The sequence below is a fragment of the Dromaius novaehollandiae genome, chromosome 1 (assembly GCF_036370855.1).
Source record: "Dromaius novaehollandiae isolate bDroNov1 chromosome 1, bDroNov1.hap1, whole genome shotgun sequence".
Classification (NCBI taxonomy): Eukaryota; Metazoa; Chordata; class Aves; order Casuariiformes; family Dromaiidae; genus Dromaius; species Dromaius novaehollandiae.
In genome coordinates, this window is record NC_088098.1 from 47,774,242 (window position 1) to 47,799,726 (window position 25,485).

At 37.0% G+C, this 25,485-nt stretch overlaps 1 protein-coding gene across 1 annotated transcript in view; it reads right to left on the bottom strand.

Moving 5' to 3' along the window:
• CDK17 (cyclin dependent kinase 17) overlaps positions 1-25,485 on the bottom strand; it is a 98,129-nt gene that overhangs the window by 16,063 nt on the left and 56,581 nt on the right. Inside the window, exons 4-5 of the mRNA XM_026123161.2 lie at positions 19,909-20,042; positions 2,090-2,215 (exon numbers count right to left, since the gene is read on the bottom strand). Coding sequence (XP_025978946.2) covers positions 2,090-2,215; positions 19,909-20,042 — 260 coding nt within the window. The remainder of the gene's footprint in view (positions 1-2,089; positions 2,216-19,908; positions 20,043-25,485) is intronic.

The window sequence follows — 25,485 nt, forward strand, 5'->3', positions numbered from 1 at the left end:
GGTTTCATTTTTCTTTCAAAGTCAGTTCTGAGAAATTTTGGGTTTTTTCTGCAATACATATCTGGCCATCCTGACTTACACAGAAACGTTAATGCATCTTTTTATGATCTCTTATTTCTAAGGGTTGATGCATAAGAGATGCACACATTCTGCTGCACATGTAGTACTGTACTTGTATACACAAAATACACAATTACTGTAAAAACTTTTTTTCTGTTATATTGCAAAGAAATACCCCAGACCTAAAATATCACAAGTCCTCACGTGGTACTTTTTAGTGGGGTTTTTTTTGCTTTAATTTCTATTAAGCCTTGCAAAGAGACATGCCTTTGAAGCAGAGCACAACATTCATGTATCGTAATTACTCGTCTGCTAGCAACCTTTCAATCACAACCTAACAATAATGAGTTGGATTTTATTTTTTTTTAAAGGTTAGCTTGAAATAATAGGAGAATAATGGAGCAAATGCATGCCTATAAGCCACAACACTGCTGGTAGGTTTTATTTGGACTTTTAAGCCCTGAAAGCATTTCTAAAAGGCAAAACAAAACAATCCTGTGACAGGAAGTTGATTCTGCACATGGATCATATTCATTAGAGGGCACTGTTTTTCCTTCTTTCTTCTAGAATATAAAGAGGTGAGAACTTCAGATGCACTCACTTAGAATTCAATGTTAAATGAGCAAGGGTGTTTAAACACATAGGAAACTCTTTCCACCTCCCCAAAAAATTATATTCCAGTGCTGAAAAGGTTACATTGAAAAGGTTACTTCAACACACCAGAGTCCAAAAACGGAAGTTCTGAGAAATATATTCTTCAATTCAATGCTAAATCAGTAACTCAAATAAGTGGCTAATGACCTACAAAATTCTGAAACACATTTAATCTTGCTACGTTATTATTACTACTTTCAGTACTTTAATCCAATCTTTTCTTCTTTTAGTACTGTTCACGTAAAAGACAACATACAAATCAGAGCTTTAGTCCGGAGCTATTGCTTATTCAGGGGAAAAAATACATGATAAAACTCATAACCATTGATTTGTTATACACATTATTAATTCAGGAAGAGTAAAACAAGGATATTTCACAGTTAACTAAATTCTATACACATGCTTTCATATTTATTTTGCAGCAAATAAGCCATTAAAATCAATAGAACAAAAAACAAAGTAGACTTTATAAATCTATCCAGTTTTTGGATGAATTCTCACCAATGAATTTGTTCAAAAATTCAGTAATGGTCTAGAGATTCTTTAAAATCTGGACTAACTTAGGAAAGATGACAGATCAGTTATGACTGGAATTTGATGATTTTTGTGAAAGTAAACCAAGGTATTTCTTGGACAATTTCAGGGATGTTCAAATCTAACAGAAGTGCTCCAGATTTCAAATATTTATACTGTAATTAGAAACATAAGAATTTTCCTCCTCCAGTCTACAAGGCAAGACTTTCCTCTTTCCTTTAAAAGAAACCCAATAATCTATATTGGTATATATGAATTAACTAACTAATATCCTTAGGAATTCATCATATACACTTTAACCCCCCCCCCCCCCCCCCAAAAAAAAAAAAAAAAAACAAAAAAACTACCATTCAAATGGCAAACTGTTAGGGGAAAAAAAAAACCCGTTATCAAATGCAAACAGAAAAAGGAAGAGTGCCCTTCAGATTATGCTGACTTAGGGACTTCCTACCATAGCACGCAGGAGCTGCAGCCTTGATCTAAGACTATGCAGACTGACCTTTTCTGAGACAGATCATCCCTGCTGTAAAGAGCTTATGGATCTAAGTACACACTTTTGGAGCTGAGTTTTGCCAATGATTTCAGTGGACTGCAACCCCTCACTGGGAAATGACAGGGCAAAGTTTGCAGAAGCAAAAGGAAAGAAAGGGTGGCATTCTCCAATGCATTCTGGCAGGTGCTCAGTACACACTGAAAGTGCTCTATCTTTCAGGACATAAAAGCCCAAGGTGCAAATGAAGATGAACCCTATATGCTACAGAATTATTGTTTCATATTATGCATTAAACCGAAACCTAACATAGAAGAGGTTGGTTTCGCAAAGCAGATACATTAGACTTACTAGTGATGCTCTACGAGAGCGTCGACTCATTGGTTGATCAAATGGTGGGCTGTTAATCTGCAACTTTTCAAGATAGCCATCAGGTATCCGGATGTCAGCAGGCAGTGACAAACGCTTGTTCAGATCCTGAAGTAAATAGTGTGAAAAACAGAAGGGTCAAGTAAACTTAAAAAAAAATATAACAAAAAATTTGTTTTAATATCTGTAGTATAGTGTTACTATTTAAAACTATTTATATGAATGAAAAATAAGCAATCTTACAGAAATGTTTGGTTTTTTAAAATACATTATATAATGCTTACCAAATTGCTTAAATAATAGGCTCAGAAAATTCAGTGTCTTACAAACTCATCATGTTAACAGGAGGAATGAAATATTATAATTAATTACACTGAGGATAAATATATTGAATTTACTTGAATACTTATAAATATCTGGAATACAAAAAAATTAAGAAATCAGAAGCTGGTAAATACATTTCTTTTCATGTAATAATTAAATCAGTATAACAAGAGATCTCCACAATTCAAAATGTATCACCCTCCCTTTCTCTGACTACTAAAAGTTGTAAAGTTGCTTCACCTCCCATTTTGTCAAGTCTTACAAACAGAATCATTTCACTAATAAAACTAAACTATTAAAAACATTAATACTTTTTTATTTCAAACTCTTTACTAGAGTCTTTAGAAAGCCAATCTGAAATTAACATAAATGCCATTTTCCCTAAATTGGACTCTGTGTAAGTTTTCATCAACAAATTTTTCAGCAATACGTATCATCTCTAAGACAAGAGGGGAGAAAACGACTTCACCTTTCAGCACACCTGAAACAAAACATAATTCTGTGGGGCTGCACATTCTCACCATTTTTGTATTTTCAGTTTGACTTTAACCTCAAACATGTCAGAAAATAAAATACCAAATACCCTCTTAAGTGGCCAATCTCCATCACAGAGCTACGTGGAAAATCTACCCAGACTCACAACAATGGAACGTAATTGCTAAAACAAAGGACTTGTTGTTCAGCAAAGGTAGTTAATCCAAGTAAAGTCACGCTCAGCATCAAACTGTACAATCCGTCTACGCACATCCTACCCTGCAATTAAGAAAACATCCCTGGAGCCACCTCAGTTTTTGTACTTTTCTCCAGCAGAAGAGGTAGGACAGCTGGTAGACCCCAGATTTATTCAGTAATGACCTGACAGCAGTAGGGATACTCTTGATGTTACTATTCTCTCTTATATATCATCTCAAGCTTTGATTTCTGGGCATCCTAAACTAATCTAAATGCTGGCAGCTACATCCCCATACTGTTCCCCCCAGTCTTGGCCATGTGTTCCTGCTCCTGTCTTTGCAGCAGCTTTGAACTATTTCAGCATGCTAAATCATTGGGAAACTATCTGACACAGAGCGCATAGCTTCCTGCCAGCTTTCTGCTCTGAACAGGTTCAGTGTAAGGTCAGACACGCTCGGAGCGGGAACGACCGAGAGGACAGGAACACACGGGCTGAAGAGGCAGCAGGGCAATCCCAGGAAGCCAGCCACTACCCTGGCTGAGGCTGTCAAAGACCTGCAGCAGCAGACTTTTCCAGACTTGAGATCTTGGTGGACAACTTGGCAAGCTCCCAGTGTCGACAATGTATTTGAACTATGTATATGTACGAACTGGTCATGTGCCTGAAACAACAGCTGAGCAAAAAAATATTATTTTAAAATATATTAAAAATACTGAATCGAATCCAGCAATTAATTGAGTTTCTGGTAGGATGGAAGTGCTAATATACATGCCTACTCCCCAAATCATGGGTGTGCATACACTATCACCACTGGGTATGGACAGAAATTCTTGGACTGATGCCACTGAAGCTTGAACTTCTGGCAGTTGACTATCCTGTTTTTTCTTTCACTCCTCATATTTGCTTAAATACAGAGAAGAAAATCTGTTAGCTTGCTCTTCGCAGCCCAGCGTCAGCTTCTCTGCCTAAGTGGAAAATTCAGTGCCCATATTTTGTGTTTTTGCACAGAATTCTTAAATTGGAACCACAGCCTTTAAACAAAAGTAGTATTGTTGATGTACAGACTGAAGAACAGAGAATGGCAGCTTTGATCACCATTTTGAAGATCAATTAAAAGAAAACAAAAGGATCCCTCAGTTTTGGCAGCTTCCTATTTCTTTACTCATTTTCAGCTTCTGCATTTCACAGTTTTTAAACCATTGGCAATTTTAAAACTGCCTGTGTGGTTTTGGGGAGAGTGGAGGAACTAATTAATTGCAATGAGAGCTAGTAGTAACCCTTTCCTTAAAACAGTTTTTTTCCATTACAAAATTTGCCTTTCTTCTTTTTGGAAAGCTCTGCTAATGCAACAGGCAACTCAAACTCAGTACAGTTAGAAGGGAGAAATACCTTCCCCCTCCCCCAATGGGCTTCGGATTATTAAAAAACAACAACCACCTTCATGAAGAAAAAGCCCACCCTATTATTTAGTGCATTCTTCAGAAAATTCAGGTAACATGTCAAAACAAATGAACTTAAAGGAAGGAGCTCCCTATCACCCTGAAGGAAGCAGCTAGATGCCCACACTGCAGTGGCACTTCCCAGGAACTGCTGGGACAAGACCGAGATGGCAGAAAGAGCACAACAGAAAAAAAAGCCTGGCAATATCCTGATTTTCTTTCTCCCATTCCTCAAGAACATGAAGCAAAGCAGAAATCTGCCAAATCCCAAGGCGGCAGAAGAAAGCTGGGCTGAGTTTTTTGGTGTAACCTGAACACAGCAGATACCATCATTAACCTATATATCCTGTGGCAAAACAGCTTTCTCTCACTCCTAGCTATTAACTCTAGTAGCAGGGAAATCTGCTGTAATGCTCTTATTACTGTTCCATAGTGCTCTTTATATGTATACTAAAATCACAGACCACAGCTCAGAGGCCTCATGAAATGCTGATGGGGTTGATTATATCCCAGAGCTCACTTTTTACCTTCCCTTCTTGCGCGGCACTCGTCCTTCAGGCAAAGAGAGTGCTGCTTCACAACTAGTCCTACTGTCTTGAAGAAGCATTTCCAAGACTACGAAGCCGAGCGGTGTAGAAAGAAGAAAGCGAAAGCAGCCTTAAGCCCTAACAGCAGCCCTCAAACTATAAAGGATTCACTGTTTTGGAGTCCAGAAAGCAAAAGTACAGTAACCTGCACCAGTAGCTTTGTACAAATTGTAGATAACAATATTTTAGATCCAAGAAAATATATAAAGAAGAACTTCTAAAAATTACTGTCTCTTCATCCTCCCTGTTACTTACTTCAGAGATCCATGGGACCTACCCTCAGTTCTAAACTGACTTAAGCTGTGATTAAGCTGCACACTGGGCCCCACAAAACATAATAAAGATACTGTTTGAATATAAGTATTTACTGATGGTAAAGGCCAAATACTGACCCAGTGTGTGTGTGTGGGGGGGCAGATGAGAAACACCAACATAACCTATTTTATACAACTCCCAGCCCCCCTCCCATGTGTTTCTTTAAAACACAAACACAACCTCACAACCTGAGGGGAAGGATGGGGAGAGGATATCTTTTTCAGGATCATATCTGTTTTTAAACATAATTTCTCTACTGACACCTGTAAGTAATGCACAATACATAATGGTTACCAGTCTTCCCCGCCAAATGAATACTTAGTGCTGGTAGCCTAAAACTCTGCCATATTGTAAATAAAATGAAAATACTACCATTCTCCTTAACTTCTCAGAGCTCAACAAAGTCTCTCTTCTGTGAGGAAAAGCCAGTGACTTAATGGAAACTGCCGCAGATATCCTAATCATCTACACTACTATTCTACTTGTAGTACTTAGGCACATCTGGTTGTGTTGCAAGGCTTACAAAACCACGACTATTTAAAAAAAAAAATTGTATTTTGAAATTTTTACCTACCACAGTCAGAAGCCTTTTATGATACCAATATTCCAAAGTATATATAAGGTTACTTATATGAAGTCTACTACTATCATTAGCCTTTATGTAACTACTTTAAAATTGCAAAATTAAGGAAAATTTTTTAGACTATACACCCAAATATCTGAAAGACAAGATGACTATATTTTGTTTGTCTGTGCCACCTTACTTCCACTCAGTTTTTGCAATAAATGAAGCAACCACCTTAAGGAAAAAAACGCAATCAGGATGAAATACTATGCAGCAACACGGAAGGGGACTCATTAGAAGTGCATGACAAATAAATACAGTGTTTCCTAGCAGGTAAGTAGCAAAATTGGAAACTAAAATTACATCAGTTTGACACAGCTGAAAAACCAATAATTTAACAGAGATTACAGTAAAAAGAAAAACAGAAAAGGACTCCCTATCATACACCAAGCAGTTCCGAGCCTGGAGCATTCAAAGACTAGGTAAGTCTGTTGACACTTAGGCAACCTGATTAACTGGCAGCAGCAGAAGGCCATAAAATTTTCCACAAAAGGTAAAGTATGTGCTGGGCAGTAAAGCCGGCTGGGGAAAATTAGCCCATTTCTTAGCTGGCGGTAAAGCCTCTTTATGGACAGGACACGCAGGCCAAGCGTTAGCCTCAGCGCGTGGAGCCCGGAGTCGCACATCCGCCACAGTCCCCATCTTCCCTCCCTCCCCCTGCTCCTGCAGCAGCTCCTGCATGTTCCCGTCGTGGTCCTGCTGTTGCTACTTCGGCGGCACCAAACCCCTGCTCTCTTGAACGCTGCGGTTCATGGTTATTTCGGCACGATGCCAAACTGCTCTAGTGGAATGTGAGCAGCAGGAGGAAACGGCAAGTTTTTCAAGAATTTCTAATTCTCTTAAACCTCTGTGGAATTCCATGAAACAATGGAAAAAGTCTCTTCTCTGGACAGAGGACTTTGTCCTGCCTAATTTCATCGACCAGTCGAATCTAATGAAGTGTTAGCATTGCTCAAGAGAAAGACCACAAGACACCATTTATAATGGAAATTATAAAGCAACGTAAACGTGCAGGCTGTTACAAGATCCTGCTATGATGTTGTTTAAAGAAGTAATAAGGAAGCATAGACAAAATTAATGACAGGATTATTTTCACTAAGCTCTTTTTGATACTTAGGATCTTGAACTTGCCAATACTACACAGTGAAACATCCCGTTTTAACACAGAAATCAATTTTGCATCTCTTTATGAATGTTTTAAACTATTGCTTCATTTTTAAGTTAGGAAATTAGAATAATTCCCTAAATTATTTTATGTATTAGTTTTTAAACACAACAGGTGGGCTCTTAAACTATGCACACGTTCCCTCATCTACACAGAGGGAAGCTGGGTGCATTTCTTTGCAACTGTAACAACCAAAGGTTTACTGAAATGCAAAACCTTAGTTTTCAGGGACATAAAATACATCACCTAAAATAAATTATGCATTAGAAAACTAAAGTAATAATATTTTTATGTATGTCACTTTAGACCTCATTTAGGAAAAAATACATTTAATTTGTGAAAATTTTCTTGTGAATTCAAAACATTTTCCAGTTTGACTCTTTCATGGTTATCTTTAGGGTCAGCCTGCCACAAAATAAATCATAATGTTCAGTAAATGTAGTATTGTTCAAAGTTCAAATGCCTACAGTCAACTATGTTGCTTAACGAGCTACTTTTTGATCCACTTCCAAACCATATTCTGCAGAATACATTCAAGTATCAGTTGCTTTGCTAGGTAACCAGAACGCTCAGGTGGCATTTCCCCCCTTCTACATTTCAAAAACACATTTTTCTCTCCTCATGTATAATGCTTAATGCTTAATCTTGCTTTATCAGTGGCAGAGAAATGTATACTATTTTTATAACTTGTCTGAAACCACAATAACATTTTTTCCACTCTGCTTGACTGGAGATAAAAACACTAGCACTTGTGACTCTCATATCAGTTTCTTGTCTGTGGAGATAAAGTATCCCGACTTGTCCTAATCTTTACTATTTACTTCTAGCACTAGCTACAGCAAATGCTCTGAGAAGAGCTACACTTTGTCCAGCCTTTTCTTTGGTCTGGCTAGTACCCAAATGACCTGCTGTAACTTCACGTGTATATTCTATCTATCACAGACTACTTTGGGGCACGAGAAGCTCGAGTAGGTTTTCCAGCTTAAATCCTGCAGGTTCTGTGAGCTGAGTAATTTAACATTTTAAGTAAAAAAAATACATTTTCCAAATCTAGACACCAAACAGCTCCTGTTGTTTCACATATATTTGGAGGTTAAAAACATTCTACCTTTTTATTTCTTCACCTTCTGGTGCCCTTTTGGACATCCCAAAATACTACTGCAAGTATCAGCATCTTCACTTGCCATCCACAGTAGTCCCTTCACAAGGGTTTAGCACCAGCATTTTGTTACCGTATTTTGCTTTCACATCCAATCCTCTGAAGTGACTCCATTTCTTTCCTACCTATCCAAGTCTGCTCTCCTGTTCTCCCTAACGCAAACTTACCAGATACTCCTCTTTCCATCTGGGTGCCTTGGCCCATATAATATTCTTTAGTGCCATGCATGAGACTTTCCAAAAAGTCTAATTCCTGGTTAACAGATCAGTTCTCACTCCTCTGAAATCTTGTCAAAGAATTATAAATTTCCACAGAATGTAACTATTCTTATCTGTAAAAGGAGCACTGTTCACCTTTTAAGCATTGAATCCAGTACTAAGAACAACTGCTCATTTTCCTTAATTCACCATTTACGTTTTGCCAAGATGCACTACACACTTCAGTAAATCCCTGCGTAAAATAAAGAAGATACTCAGGATATACAGTGTTTGAATTCTATAGGTTAAATATGCTATAGAAAAAAAAGTAATTTCAAATATGCACACTTTTAAGTCTGTCTTCTGACGACACAAGTCACTGACTCATATAACACACATTTAGATACTAAACACTAACGTTTTGCACAAAATAGAATACCAATAATCAAAAATAAACAAATACAATAAATAACCAGAAAACGGCTCTAGTGAAGAATTTGTTGAGGCATTCTTGCATTCATTTCTCACTATGCTAAAATATCAGCATCTCAAGTGGGAAAGAAGAAAAACTGAGACTACTTTCATTTTTATCATTCACTAATGTGCCAGTTTGCAGACCGCTGCTTTCTTCCTGTAGTAGCAACAATAAATCTTTCCCTGTATCTATTGGACTGCAAATGCCACCATTTTTTTTTTTTAACTGCAGGACTGTTTCCTTCAGAGCGCTGCTGCACTTGCAACTGCAGTAAGGGAAAAAAAGATTAGGGTTTCTGCCAGTGAGGTAGTAGGAGGTGAAAAGAAAAGCAGTCCTACAGTGCCAAGCAAACGGTCAGAAAAATCAGAAGGAAAACCCATGACATATTGCCTGATGATAGCATCAACCTCAATTCATTACTCCTTCCGTGTCAGATTAGCTAGCCCGTATCTGAAACCGAGCAGCTGACAGCCTCCACGAACGGAAGTCCATTGCCTGCGGCCACACGTTCCCATCACCTCCTTGGAGGAGAACACGCTCGGAGCTGACGACTCACTGATGTGGTTTCAGAAACTCAACCGGCAGAAAACTACGCCTTCAAAGCAACATGAGTAATTATCTGCTGATGCAAGCTCAGGAGCCAGGGGACGAAGCAGGCTGGCTCTTTCAGGAGCTGCTAGCCAGGGGACTAGCACAACTATACCGCCAAGCTGCACTGTTATAAGCCAGTCCTTACTGCTTTGCTTCTTCAGTTCACTGATGATTGCTACATTTCCAGACCACCATTACTGGTAGTATATGCCAGCAGACAACAAGCCAGGGCCCCACTTCCCCCTGAAACTTAAGCTCATCTTTTAAGAGGTACTATTTTTCAGTACCATCACTGAAGTTTTCTAACAGCATCATAAAGAAAAATAACTGCCAAGTCTGAAGTCATCAGTTTGACAGCCCGAATAGTCCACTACAGATCAAATGAAAACAATTTGCTCTCTTGTGTAAGCATCGGCCTGAATTAGCTTTCTCACTGGTTTTAGCAAGCACCAGAGAGATGTGTCAGCTGCAACCACAAGCTGTTCACTAATAAGTCATAGTGCTTTTGTTCACTGAAGAATGCTTAATGAGATCTCAAAAGCTGCATCTCAACTCTCTATGCAACACAGTTCAACTCCATGGCATACTTACCACAGAAAAAAGAAATCTTATACTTTCCTCTCGTATTTTAAATAAAAAAGTATATTGTGTTACTTAACAATATGCAAAGAAAATAAATTGAAAAACACTTGCATATGCCAATGAGAACTTAACACAGTCATATACAACCTTAAATGCATGTACTTACTGTACCATTTTAGTATCAGATATCATGTGGAGTTGTTTTCTGAAGGCTGCCTTATCAAATTTCAGTGCATTTTTGTCAAATGACAAAGTTAGCGTAGTTAAAGCCAACTGGATCCTCTAAAAAATTCTGACATATTACAAGGTTGCTAGAGGCAAAAGCAAATAGGAAAAAACAGCCCCAAATCACAGACCATATTTAGAGAGAATTCTGCTGTTTGGTTACAGCACTGCAGACTTAGAGACCTCCAAAGTCTTGAAGCAAAATACAAGCTCATACATCCACCATAAGAAATCTATACAACCTCAGCATCACGCCTTTTTCACATCCTTTTAAACAAGCCTGGATGACTTTAACCAAACCCACTATTTTAACAGCTGGCATGAGTTATCTATGCCAGTTTTCCTATTAGGTATATAAAATCAACATCAGAGTGTGTCTGTGTGTGTATCTGTGCGTGTGTATTTTTTTTTTTAAATGTACCATGAGATGACAAATAGCCTGCTAAGATCTCTTTCTATAGTTATTTGTAACTTCACATATAAAATGTCCTAAACCCTAAAGACATGAAAAGCCAACAGGAATGAAACCTCCTAAATATGTCCATAATAAAAATAATAAATTTAAGGTACCATGATTTGTCGTGGAGCTAGAGAGAGCGAGCATGTGAACAAATACTACAAACAGTCTATACTTTTAAAAAATATCTGAAACAGGCTAACATTTATGTTCTAGCTCCACAGCATACTGAGGACAAAAACTGTTTTAAGAGATTCTAAAGTTTTTAAAAGACAACTCAAGAAGAAAAAGGAAAAGTAACTAGATAACACTTACCTAACTCCAGGCTTCAAGAAAGGCTCAATGCTAAAGCATGGCTCCCATTGTAATGCTCATCTTACAGGAGGCCCATGCTCAAGTAACAGGTGTAACTGCAATTTCGTCATGCTGCAGAAAATGGACTTTTTCCTTCTCCTGCAGAATGGTTTGTACCTGAATATTATATTTTTCTTCTACATCCAAATATTATGTTTTTATTTTACTGAAAACATTAAATCACAATCAATCAACTACCATTCTATTAAACTTCAGGAAAGCATCGAAGAACTTTTTCTTCTATTACAAGTAGTAGTGAAAATATAATTTTAAGACCCATCTGCAAAAGATCACTGCTACTTCTCACTCCATAAATCCAGATTGTTCTTTAGCCAGTCCACCAATACAATTCAAGAAAGCATCAGTTTCAGGTATTTAATTAGACATGCCCTTTTGGAATCGGGGGCTTGAAGCTGTGTTTAATCATTACAAAAAAATTACTAAAGGTATGGAATTCATTAATCAATTAGATCATGAGATTTTTTCCCACCAATATACTAGTCAAAACAAATACTCAAAATATTTTCAGGAATTTTGTCATAAGGCTGAGCCCACAACCTCCAACCCCAACAAATAGCTTTCCAGTTCTGGATGCAGGGGTGCTAAGAAAAGATGATGAGCTAAATGTAATCAGTGAAATATGGGTATTATTATGAATTCAAAGCCTTAATCTCTATTTTGGCACTAGGAATCACATTTTCCTGGCACATCTATTACCATCAATCAACAAAGCAAGGACTTTACTGCCAGGAATTTAAGAAAGTTATCACCAATATCTCCAGTAGCTATGGCCACTCAAATAAGAAAATACATATAATAGCAAAGAAAACCAGAAGCGCAAACAGCTAGCTTTTGTTTTATTTACTTGAGCACAATGAAAAACTTATAAAACTTGTCACATCTTTCCAGTAATATTTATAACTACTCACAAAGTCAGCATCACAGTTCAATAGATAAGAATTTATGTCAAGTAAGCAGTCAAAAATATGAATTCTGAACAATTTCTTCTTCAAAATATTTTTAACAGGAATTTTAATTCCATGGATATACTGTTTAGACACTCAAATAGCTGAATAAAAAATGCTCTTTCTTTCTTTTTTCTTTCCTTCAAAAAACACATTCAGTTTTTTAGTTTACTTCATCTCTCCCAGCAGTTATAAGGTGATGGATTGAAACTGTTTAGAACAAATACAGTATTCAGAAACTGCATTCCAGGAGCTTCTATCCACAACCAACCAAATGAACAAAACCCCAGAGATTTAATATATAAAACCAGTTCTGAAAAACCTGAGACAAAGTAAATAAAACTCAAATATGAGATATTACTTTACTTTTGTCAAGTGTCTAATAAATACATTGAAAATTTGCTAAAAATTATGCCAGAAATGCTTTGAAATTCTTGGGTTTTTTTATTATTATTTTATTGTACTTCAGAGAGCTCATAAGCAAGTAAACTTAGAGAGTACAGAGAAGAAGGAGGAAAAAAGAGTACTTCCTAATTTTCTCCAGCTTGATCAACTGACAAGACACCTCTCTAAGGCATTAGCCCTGTAACGTGAGCCCTGCTGAACTCTAACCTGATGGCTGCTTGGCTGGATGGCAGGGCTTGGGCAGTGACAGATGCTAACAAAACAAGCTCTGCCTCACTTGCTGCCTCCCTCCTGATTTTTAAGTGTTGGTTTCTGTGCGTTTTGAGCAATATTGGTAACAGAGCGGGAGGGGAAACTGCCCAAAAGGAAAATGCAATATAAGGTGAGCAGCTTACAAGAAAAAGCGAGATAGAGGGAAATGGCACCGGAAAAAAATATGAGACACCAAACAGAACGTATTACCGCCAAAATGCAAGCTTCAAACAATAAGAAGCATAGATGGAAGAAGCTCGAGTCCTGAAAGGCAAGATCATCTCTTCCCTCTCCAGACTCCCTTCCTGCAAGAGTCTCATTTCTAGACAACAAGAGCACAAGAGATAACAAAGGAAAAAACAAAAAAACCCCGAATGAAGCTGCAACAAAAGCAACAACAAAATCAAAGCCAACCACACAAGCAGTCTAATACAAGAGCTCTTTGCAACGTCCATGCTTCCTAACACAAGACATTTGTGTCAACACAAAGCTGCAACTATCAGAGGAGATGTCCCGCAGAGAAATCAGGTAATTAAAGAAGACTTCTGAAACTCAAAGTCTGGAACTGTGACCGTCCTGGAAGCTCTGGACTGACGGGAAAGTAAGACTGGAGGGCTGGGTATGAGGTAGCGTCCCGCCCTGGGAAGCTGCATCCAAGCACTAACTTTTCATCTGCTCTGCTCCAATGATTGCCAGCGATCTGTTTTGTAGACTGCCAAACATGTCCAATACGACAGATTACTTTTAAAGGGAATTTTAAAAGAGCAAGAAAGAAACTAAAAAAGAAAGTTATGAAACAAAAAATCCCCCAGATTAAGACAATCTTTATAAAAAGCATATTAACTTTTATAAGGGAAGTAGGGAAGCAAGGGAAGGCAAGAAGCTTTGTAGGAAGAAATTAGGAAGCAGCAAGGGAAATGCAAGAACCTTTGGCATGATACTTACAGAGGTCCCCAATAAAAGGCCAAAACCGCATCACTAAGTTATCCTTATTCTCCAAAAATCTAGTAAATCTAGGTTCAGAAGTCTGTTATCCAAGCTGAAATAATTTTTCTTGTAGCAGCAACATTAACAGAAGAATGAAAGTCAGCTAATCAAACAGATCAAAAAGAGGCCCCCCTGTTTTGTCAAGGCCATATTAATAATTCAGAACATATGTGTGTGTTTTTAAAAGTGGGATTTCCAAAGCATCAAGCTTCATGTGAACCTGAAGGCAGATGCTGAGTTTACAGAAATAACAGCATAACTTCTTGTGCAATCTTGCAAAAAGTTGAGCGAGCTGCCAAGTATGACTGGATGGAGGCAGTAGTGGAGTTCAATTTGCGTGAAGTCAGTAACAGTGTAAAATCAAAGTCTTGACTGTATTTGACTTAATCTTTTTTCCCCCCGTCTGGCATTAAAATCATCTGGTAGGTGACCACATGCTTAGATCCATGTAAGAGGCAGTCAGGAGAGAAACTGCCCATTTTCAGGAGGTGCAGAGAAGGAAATTAGATAAAACTCAATAAGTAAGGCAGGAGTTGTCATCTGGCTGACAAACACCCAAGCAAGGGGGAAGGAAGAATTTTTGTTCAACAGTGCATGACTCAACAGGCACCACGGGTAGCAATGCGAGGGAAGCACGGCTTAAGTGGGTTCAGGACCCTCTCAAGTGGCAGGAGATCTCGGGCTGAATGCTCAGGCTCTTTGATACGGTGCTTCCTGCAATGACAGTCAAACCTAATGACAGAAGAAAAGACGGTATTGTCTCTGACTGAATGTCTGAATAAATACTGCTGTCCAGTCTAGTGTTCGAGACTTTAAACAGCTGAATGGAGGCCAGCAGTGCCCTACTGGCACATGGGAATGGCGACCATGAATCAGATTCCAATTCAAATCCTACAGTCAGAAAATCTCAGCACTACGTCAATTTAAATCTCAGTAAATGTTGTAGGTTTTTCTCTGGAGCAGGTTCATTTGTCTAGCTGGACCAACCGCAAATTGAGTTATTTGATCCATGTCAGTCAAGACTGCTGAAGTATTCATAACTCTGCTAAATGGGTGGAACTCACCAAAAAACACATTTCCCATCTACGTTCTTTCTCTTTCTGAAGGTACCCAGTACAACACATGCCTGAACGTGGGACCACTTTGTACTGCTTCTAAGCTCAAGAGAGAGAAATACAATGGCCAAACCTGCAGCTAACCCTCTCTGGGGAAAACTGTACCCAAGGATGATGTGGTAGGAGCAGTCTGATCTGGAACAAGCTCCTGTCACTAATGTGACAGTCAGATGGTAAGAACTTTTTCTCAGGATGAAATATCTGGGAAACAGGCTGGTGAGCAGTGAGCTATGGCCCAATGCCAGTTCACATACGAAGACAGCTTACAGACCTTGGATTTCTGGGAAGGGAAAACAGATGTTCCAATTTGCACAGACTGTATCTCCCTATTTTTTATCCCCTACAGTTCTTAATGAAGCATTCAGTATCCAGTGCATGGGCACAAGGCCTCCAATGAGCACTTACTACTTGAAACATATTTATATTAATGTATTACTGTCCATGTTGTCTTTTCAGCAAATCAAAGTGAAAATGCTTTAAGCTGTAAAGTAACTCCATGATCTGGAAAAGCGTTTCTCATTATACGATAAGAGCATCTACACTTAAAATGTATATACACATACGTATTTATTCTTAGGCTATGTTGCTTCTGGCACTTGAAAGGATGATTACATAAATGTGTTTTGATAAACAGTTTTACCAATTCACTAAATGATCATTAGTATTAATATTATATTACAAACATTTTAATTAAACAACAACTGCTGTTGGGAGTCAAGTTCCTCGCACAATAAATGTTTGCAGCTACTGTCAATATAGTTGCTGAATAAGAACATATATATCATGAGTTTAAAAAGAAAAACAAGTGCTTTATGGACCATCCAGAGTCTGTGGATTACAGGCAAAATAAATTTTACCCAGACAGTACTATGACATTCTAGTATGTTCTTTTTCTTTTCCAAGCATATACCAACTAGGATTGATAATCTGGAAAAAATCTAACCCCACAACTGCAATGTTGTCAAATTCAGAAGCAAAAGCGTATCATCTCCCTGTTTCTACCAACCATGATGGCCTAAATTTGATGTCAATTGTGGGGATAACAAATTGAAAGTTGGTATCTCCACAGCTGCTACTGTGGATGGAAAATTTTCACCCCACATAATTCTACACGATAGATCAGGATTCTCGTTGCAGTGCAACTACTTATCTAAAATGCGTCAAATTCAGGTTACACAGAAGTATGACAATTTCCTGTCTAAAGTGGGTCAACTTAAGATTATGAAATTTCAGCTTTCTATCGCTATGAAGATTGCACTAGAACAAAATGGGGGGTGAGGGGAAATGCAGCTTCTAGTTGTGTCTGCATTGTGCAGTTTGCGCTCCTCCAGCTTTCAGGATGTGTGTGTGTGAAAGTTTTGGAAAGATTCAGCTTTATTTCTCAATGAAATATTTCAAACACTCTGTAAGAAAAACTATCTGCTCTTCAACAATGTTAAAATCTTAGTTGTAGCTCTGATTTAATTAACAACTACAGAAAACAGCTTTACTGTATGATACACTGCAGTGCAGACTGACACTAAGGATCAAGAACTACTACAGTATAAAAAAGGGATAAGGACTTCTGATATTGGAGTTTGAAATATATCACATTCACAGCCTCTTCATGCTCTGATCAAAGGAAAAGCTGTCATAGCTGGCCAAGTGCCTCTCTCAGGGCTATGCTTGCCCAACTACACACCATTCAAAAATAACAATTTTATGTAAAATAAGTTTGCTGATATACATTTTGGCCCAAAAGATACATTCTGAAGTACAAAACATCCCCAGAATACTAATATTCAGTATCAGTAATTAGCACTTCAGTTTATGGTATACATGTTTTCAGCAAGCATGTAAAAAAAATTTTTTTTTGATGGGTGGCTAATTTGCATATAAAGTCTATAGTATCCTAAAGGAAGTTCAAGGGAAGCATGAAAAACTTGGTTATATCTAAAAGTCTTAAAAGTAAAAAGGGCTATTCCAAGCTCTCAGCTTTAACCGATTAGTTACCTTAAAAAGATAAAATAAAATTAAAAAAAAAATCAGGACTTTTGTCAAATCAGTACAGAGAAAGAAACAAGCCACATATGTAAGAAATTATGCATAAATATTACAAATACAGTGAACATCAGCCAAATTAAACAGAAAGAACGATATACTCCTAGGAAGACAGGCATGTTCACTTTATTAGAAAACAGAGGAAAGGAATAATGGCTTATTAAGTTTATCCAACTCTTTATAGTGTTTGAATCAAATATCTTCTGCAATGGATTTGAGGTATGATTAATGACTTCAGCAGACTACAGCAAATAAAGATCACATACATACTAACTGACTCCAAACTATATGTATAGCATATAGCTATAACTCATCCTACATGAACTAATAGGGAATATGGCCTAAGGCTACACAATGATGCCTAGCGATGACAGATCCCCACACACCCACAAAAAAAACCTGAAGTGATAAAAACTCACTTCTACGCAAAGTTTTTTTAAATTCTTTCCTTTCTATTATCTAATTACTACTACTGAACCAGTCAACTCCACAGCACAAACCTCCCAAGCCAGACAAGTAAGATTTCATACGACAAACAAAATTTTCGTTCGATTCCCTTGAAGGCCAAGGAAGCAAGCAATGATACTACATGAAAAGCAAAACCATTAAAACACTGCTTTCTGTGGATGACCTTCTTGAGACTGAGCTCATATGTGCCTACTGTGACGTTTCATAAAGGCTGCATCTTCTCTAGCAATGCATGCATTAGCAGTTTCTCCTGATTCAGAGATTTTTTCTCAGAAATTAACAGAAAATTAGTATGTGAGGTTTCTATCCATGTGACTGAAAATGACCCACAAAGAAGAATGGAAGGAGGGAAAGACAGGCAGACAGTGTAATCCCTTAAACCCTTCTCTTAGGAAGCCAGCTAAAGTGGACATTATACTGGAAAGATTATGATTAGGAAGATATTTTAACCAAAACTACAAAGATAGTTTTAGTTCTTCTCTGATGTGCACAAACAGGTTTAAAGAAAAAAAAAGAACAAAAAATCCTATAAATCACTTCTATGTAGTGAAACTTATGTCAACTAAAAATATTTATCAAAAATATCATTCTTAAAATTCAGAAGTGAGAGTGTATTCAAATGTTAGCTCAAAACCTTATTTTGAAAGTCATCATGCTAATACTGAAGCAATCTGGGAGAAAAAGTACAATTCTCACAGAATGTACAAGAATAGCTGCCAAAATGCTGGTGCTCTCCTTGATTGCGCCAGGCAATGAAGAAATAATGTTAATTTCAAATCCCAGAAACAAGCACTTGGAATTTGGAGAAAAATTAGAATATTAACAGTGGGCAAACAACTTTAATAAAAGAATTCTCATAGCCTCTGAAACAGCAATTAGAAACCATTTTACAATGTAAGCAGCCCACTGAAGAGCTGCTTTTATTTGATGCCTTCTAACAAACTACACAGGAATGTCCCACATTTGGACGAATACTTTCCCTAAATTTAATGCCTGTTTCTGAATTCTGTTTTTAGTTCCTTTCAGAGTTTCATGAACTGAAAATGTAACCTGAAAGATCTTAACCCTGGCTCTTAACTCTCTCCTGAAGACTTGACACATTTTCATTTCAGTTTGTTAATTTCATTATCTGCCATTAACTTCCTCATTTCTTTCCTGTTCTGAATGCATGTGTCAAAATGCAGAGAAAATAGGTAGCGAGTAAAAAGTGAGTAGATATTTTAAAACATCTCCCTGATGGGTTCGAGCTTCTCTAGCATGCATTCTGATGTGCAAGTTTTTAAGATGATTTTTTTTTTAATTTAAGCAACCTGCAAACATCAATAGAGCCAAGTCAATAGTCCAACTTTAACAGGCTTTACTTCAAACCTGAGATTAACACACAAATGTAGGCAGTTTGACGACGAAAAACCCAGGTGCTAGAAAAGATATAAATAATTACTACAATTAATTCCTGAATTCTTGGAATCATACCAGCATTACATGCTTGCAATCTTGGAATTACAAGCATAACGGAACTCCTCACACGTCAAAAATTTTTGGCATGTACACTCTACTGTAACTTATCCAGATCTGTTTCCCAAATCCTGCATTTGATATCATACTTTGAACGATGATTTTAAAATCTGACAAAGTGCATATTGTTGCACGTGTTATAATGCAACAACTACAAAATTTTACATGGTACCCAGTAGCATGTAAGGGCTCCAATATAATTATAACTTTTGCACACTCTAGAAACAGGGAAGTGTCCTGTTTTTCTTTGCCAAGGGAAATGACAACAAAGCAAGCACAAGGGTGGCTAGTATTCATAATGAGACTCATAAATAAAGGAAATTATGTGCACAGTTATTCATAAGGTACTTTTCCTCCTTTTGTTTACCATCCTGTAAAGTTCCGTTCATTAAAAAACAGGAAGAGATAGAAAGGCTGAAGCAGTCAGGACCATCTCTCCTGTAGCATTTGTTTTACGAAGATTAGAAAGCAGTTTTATGTGAAAATATCTGAATACTACATCTTGAATATACTCAGTGAGTAGCCCACAATGTGAAGCAAAGACATTCTAGACTAAATTCTCCAATGACTGTAACAATTCTTGCAAAAGTCTTCTACGAGACACATACTATAAACACTAATGCTACATTTTAAAAATTCTTCCTAAAAATTGAAGTTTCAGTTTTTCAAAACAGAACAGCTCATAAACAATGCAAGATAATCATCTGATTTTTGTGTGACAAATGGAAACAGAAATTTAAGCAATAGTATAATAATGCTCTCCACACTAAATATGTCAGCCTGTTTAAAGTTAATTGAGAGGAAGACAACCAGTTATACAGAACAATTAAAGCAGTCCCCAAGTCTCCTGTCAATTTAACTGTTCCTTATGTGAAAAGTGAATTACCTCCATAGAGATTCGCCTGTGTATCCGGTTTCTAAGACAGACGCCTGTGGGAGACTGAACTTCATCAGATGATGTTCCAGAAGCTTGGTCACTTTCACCATCTGACCCCATTTTCAGATTTTCATGAACAATATCTAACAAAAAAAAACTGAAGTGAGTCAATCAGTATTCCACTAAACATCTCTCTCATACATGCAGAGAACAACTGTATCTTTACTATGCAGTGCTTTTTACGTCAGCATCAAAGGCTCATCACGGTGACAGTATTTTTTTTTTTAAATGGCTCAGGAACCACAAAATTGAAAAGGATGAATTTAACAGAAATACCTACCAGACAGAACTTATACACAATATATAAAAATATTACCGTTTTTTTCTTATCTGGTTTGTAGCAGCACTTAATCTCCAAAAACAGACATAGTCAACCCCCCATTTTAATTCCTATAAGCCACCTTTCCCTTCAGGTCTTGAGTTCCTGAACTCCCTCATTTCATCTTCTCTTTCTGCTGCTCTTGGATCAAGAAACCTGTGTTTTCAAAGGAAAACTGAGACTCACAGAAAAATATAAAACAGTACTGAGAATATTTAAGATTTTCAAATTAGGCTACCTGATGTTAGACACTTAAATGCATCTTCAGGAACCTTAAGAAAAAAAAACCCTAAAAATCCTGAAAGGTGTAGCATTATTTTCAGAAATGCCAAATATGGCAAACTTTAGATATAAACACCACTTGGGGGGAGTCAGGGGCAGAAAGGGATGTATTCTGGCTGCTTCAATAGAGGCCTACAATGCAAAAGTGGATTCAGCAGAGGACCTGACATTCTTAATTACTTAACTGAAATTGTACAGTCTTACAGAGGAATTTATGTAGTGGACTGCCCCAGTTGTAGGGTATTGCAGAATTTTTATGTAAATTGAAATTAATACTTTCATCATAATCTTGTAGAATGATCCATGTAAATGAATTTATGTATATCATGTCTTACATATACATTACTTTTAAGCACCACATGATCTCCCGGGCTCCAGAAGATAAATACTGTAATGGATGAAGAGAAGATCAAGATAGTGTCATTAAGAGGCAAGACACTTGCAAAAGCACACACAACAGGCAAATGGTCCTACAAGACAATCCACTATGATTAATGCTCCATCATCATCTATGAAAAATTTCAGCTCCAAAATACTATAAAGACTAAATACTTCTAGTGAGAGAGGGGCTTCAAAAGACACCAATTTCCCTGATCTCTCCTGTTCCTAGATGTTATGCATGATCCTGTATAGGGTAAAACAGGCACCTGAGGGACAACTAAAAATCCCAGAACTCTACTCCTAAAAATACTAATATTAGCAAAATATGCAAAGCTCAATGCAGTCTTACCACCAATATACCTGAAAACACCATTTGCACAGCACTGCAGCAATAAAAAACAAAAGAGTATGCAAGTTCTATCACTATTCAACAGGCAGGAAAGCTGGCTTTTCTAGAAAAAAGCCTTTAGGCAAAAGTTCAGTTATGAACACACCTTCTAAAAGGTTTGCCTATATTGGCTCACACAGAACCATTTAGACTTCAAAGGATCAAACTCTTCCTCAGTACAAAGAATTTCCTTTTTACAGAAAACAGAATGGATATAAAAAGATTAGCTCGAAAGGTATTGGCAGCGCATAATTCAACTCCAAGCATGTTAGTTAAACACACAACTTAAGCCTGCATCCTATGCACAAAGCAAAGTTTTGAGAATGCATCGAGCAGCAACATGGATCTAAATTGGATTCTAATTAAAAATCCGCACTGCACCAGAATTTTCCCAGCAATTCATGCTCCAGTTTGGACTGAATGAGTGAAAAAAGCTGCACTCCAGGTATAATAAGGAGAATCTGCTGGTTTCAAACAAGATAAATATTCATTAGTGCTTCTAAAGGCATGTTAGAGTGAGCCGGGGGAAAAGATCTTCAGAAACTGGCTCCTAAAGGTCAGCCTGAACCTTAAGCTAAGCAAACAAAATGTTAACCTTCTTTGCCAAATCTGTAAGAAATTTCTCTCATTCTTCATAGTGACTTGATAGCTGTGTGTTTAAAAATCCGTAACAAGTTGTATGAAATTATTGCTAGTAATACAAAAGTGTTATTGAAACCATTATCTGCAGCAAAGCTGTTGATCTCAGCACTGTTGAGTGCTGGAAAACAGCACATTCACCATTTCAGTTCTTTTATAAATACTCTTTTCTGAAAGATTCTTCTGTGAGTCATGTTACGCATTTTAGCAATTCCAGCCCTCAAGATTCTGTTCTGTAAAATGATGTATAACAGCTACTGCTGTTCCCCAATCTATCTCAGTGTGAGCCCACTTACAGGGCTCCAAAGCCTATTTTCTTTAAGGAAGCTAGAAGAGAGACCATTATGCAAGCAACCTCACAAAATAAGGCAGATAAAGTTAAGAAAGTGTTATATTCTAAGCAAAGAAGTAATTATATCATTTTTTGAAAAGACTGATACATACAATAAAGGAATCATATAAGACACCTTCATACAGTTCAACATAAAATACATAATGTTCAATTCACAAAACATTACCTATTATGAAATTACTGTAAAATTACACTTCTTTGAAATGTAACATTCAGAACTACAAAGAACATCCCAGTTGACAAAGATAAGTGTCTTCTACTAAGATGACCACCTACACAACAATATACAAGTAAGTAGTATTTCAAAAATCAGTAACACAAAATCCTACATTTGGGACAGATAATGTAGCTGCAAGAAGATTCAGCTCTCTCCAAATCATGAATGAGAAGACAAAGCGGATCTGTGCCCCACAAGTCTACATTCTAGTATTTTAGACATAAATAAGATGAAGGTCAGTCTATTTTGAATACTATTGTGACAGAACTACTTTTGGTAAGTCTGGATATAAGTTATATAACTCATATACCCATAATGGACCAGAATGTTCTAGGCAGGATACCATTTGTAGCATCCAAAATGTATCAGGAAGCTCTTGCCTGAATTTCTAATGGGCTGAGTACCCAAATGCTCCTTTCTGCAAGGGTTCTCAGACGCTTTAAATATTAATCTCTTATCTAATTATGGATACTTTAAGCTTTTTTTTTTTCATCTTGGCTGTGTTATCATCTAATATAAACATGTCCTTTTATTGTATTCAATTATAAAAGCATTAGTTGAGCCTTATGTTCATTACTTTAATAGCATAAAACCAGGAAAGAGGCATTAACCTAACCATTTTAATCATTTTACACAGGTGAACAATGATAATGTTTGATAAAGCAATGATAAAAAAAAATCATGCAAATACCTCCCTAATGTCGCTAAGCTTTTCTATAGATGAGTTCACCTGCACCAAAGCCAGACTGTACGGTCTTCAGAGTCTTTAATGGTTCCATAATTTATTGAATTGGTTTCACTGAATACCATAACCAGTCTCATATGCAGATGTTTGATGTACTCTACATACCTAATTAAACACCCAGTGCGCTCTTGCAATGAAAAAGTGTGGATGACTACAATATAACATGAAAACTACAGAAGCACGTTTGAAAGAAAACGTTGTTGTCATTTCAGTTACGAGGAACTCAGCACAGAAGAAATCAGAAAACAAGGAATCTTTAGTGCAGCAAATGAAAGCTCTTCCAAGTGAGCTGGGATAATATCCACTAATGAGTCAGCAGCAAGTCAGAATGCATGCTCTTTCAAACTTATTTCAAATAATTACAAAAAAAAAAAAAAAAAAAAAAAAAAAAAAACCCACATGGCTTGCATATTCAATTCCTTCCAACATGCACTCTTCCAGAGCTTACTTTCCTATGAATTGACTAAACTTTATGATTAGTTTAACTAAAAATACTCCAAATTGAGGCAGGGAAGAGCAAGCAACTCCCTTTGTTATTAACATTATCAAACTACAAAAGCAGTATGGAAACCTCATTCCTTTTGATTCAAACGTTTATCACAAAGAAACAAAACATTTCCATAATTATATTAATGCAATTGGTAAAAGCATGGGTAAACTCTCCCTGGGCTGCTGCTCAGGCTCCCCGGCATAGTTTGCTGCAGCTCAGAGCCGGTCAGAGTTGGCTTTGCATATGCCGAGCGCCTCTTCAGTCCTCCCAGTCATACAAAAATGGAACAAGGACATCTAGGGTGGCTCTGCATTCAGCCAGATCAGGTCTAACAGTGGTTTATTAGCTCTGGCTCCATGATGAGCTGCAAGACTTTAGAAGCTGTACAGATGTACATGAGCTTAAAAAAAAACAGCTAGACCTTCAACTGCATCAGTGGCATGGCTAATTCACAACTCAACCTGAGACATGTACATTATACAGTATTACAATGATAAGGGAGTATTAAAATGACTACAAAATTTTAAACGAAGATACATTCCTTGGCCAGAAATTCTGAATTTTTGTCTCCAAGAAAGATTTAACAAAACCTAAAGCCAACAGAAAAGTTTCCAAGTAGAAAAATCTTGAAAATATTTTGGAATTTTACACACATTAACACAACAGCAGAAACTCATTTTTAATGCTCAGAAAATAAAACCAAAACCCCTCTCAAGCTCCTCAAGCAATTTTTACATTGAAAATCTCATTCAAAAGCAAGCAGCCTGAAGACGCACCCATGGCCAGTCTTGTTTTATTTTGTTCTTTAACCAAATAACCCTCCTCTTACTGCCATCATTATGTGCTACTTCAAGGATTTCTCTCTGATTGCACGCTCCCACCACTGGAATACAGGAAAAAGTGGAGAGAAAAAGGAAGAATTAAGAAAGTAAAGAAAAAAAATAGTTTTATGTAGCGTGGAATGTTTGACCATTCCATTTCTGACATCATTATCCCAATGTAGAAAACCTCAGCATCCTGCTGAGTAATGAGCATTCCCATATGGCAGGAACAAAAGGAGGAAAGATGTGAAAAAGGAACAGAAACAGCATTAGTGATAATGCTTGTACACACGTATACCACCCAGCTAACATGTAAAGTAACTTCAATTCTCATCAGATGATGAAGGTTAAAGAGAAAAAGAAACACTGAGAAAAACAAAGCTTCAAAAGATTCTTCTTTACAGAAAGGAAACAGGGAAAAATCAATTGTAAGTAAATTGTAGAAAATCCAGACGTGGAGAAACCTGATAAAGAATGTAACATAGTATCGCAAACAGATGCATTAATGGCATCGCTGCACCCAAAGCAAAGAGAGGTGTTTAACACATGTGTACATGTTTTAAATCTATTCCTTCCTACTTCAAAGAAACTGCAAATTCTACAGGAATCTGTAGCTATTTAATATGTGGCATTTAAAAAAAAATGTAAAGTATTCAAATTGTGAGTTTTATTGAAACATATAGAACTTGGCCACCTTAAAAAAAAAACCATGCTTCTGGAATACTTTCACATTAACACTTTCAGGTGAAAAATACTGCTTTGAAAAAATTGGAAAATCATTAAAGCAATGAAATTTTCTTTTACAAAGCTGATTTGAAAATCATAGTGAAAGCTTTAAAAGGAATAACTTACCGATACATTTGCACTAAAAAATCTACAGTAGCATGCTTTT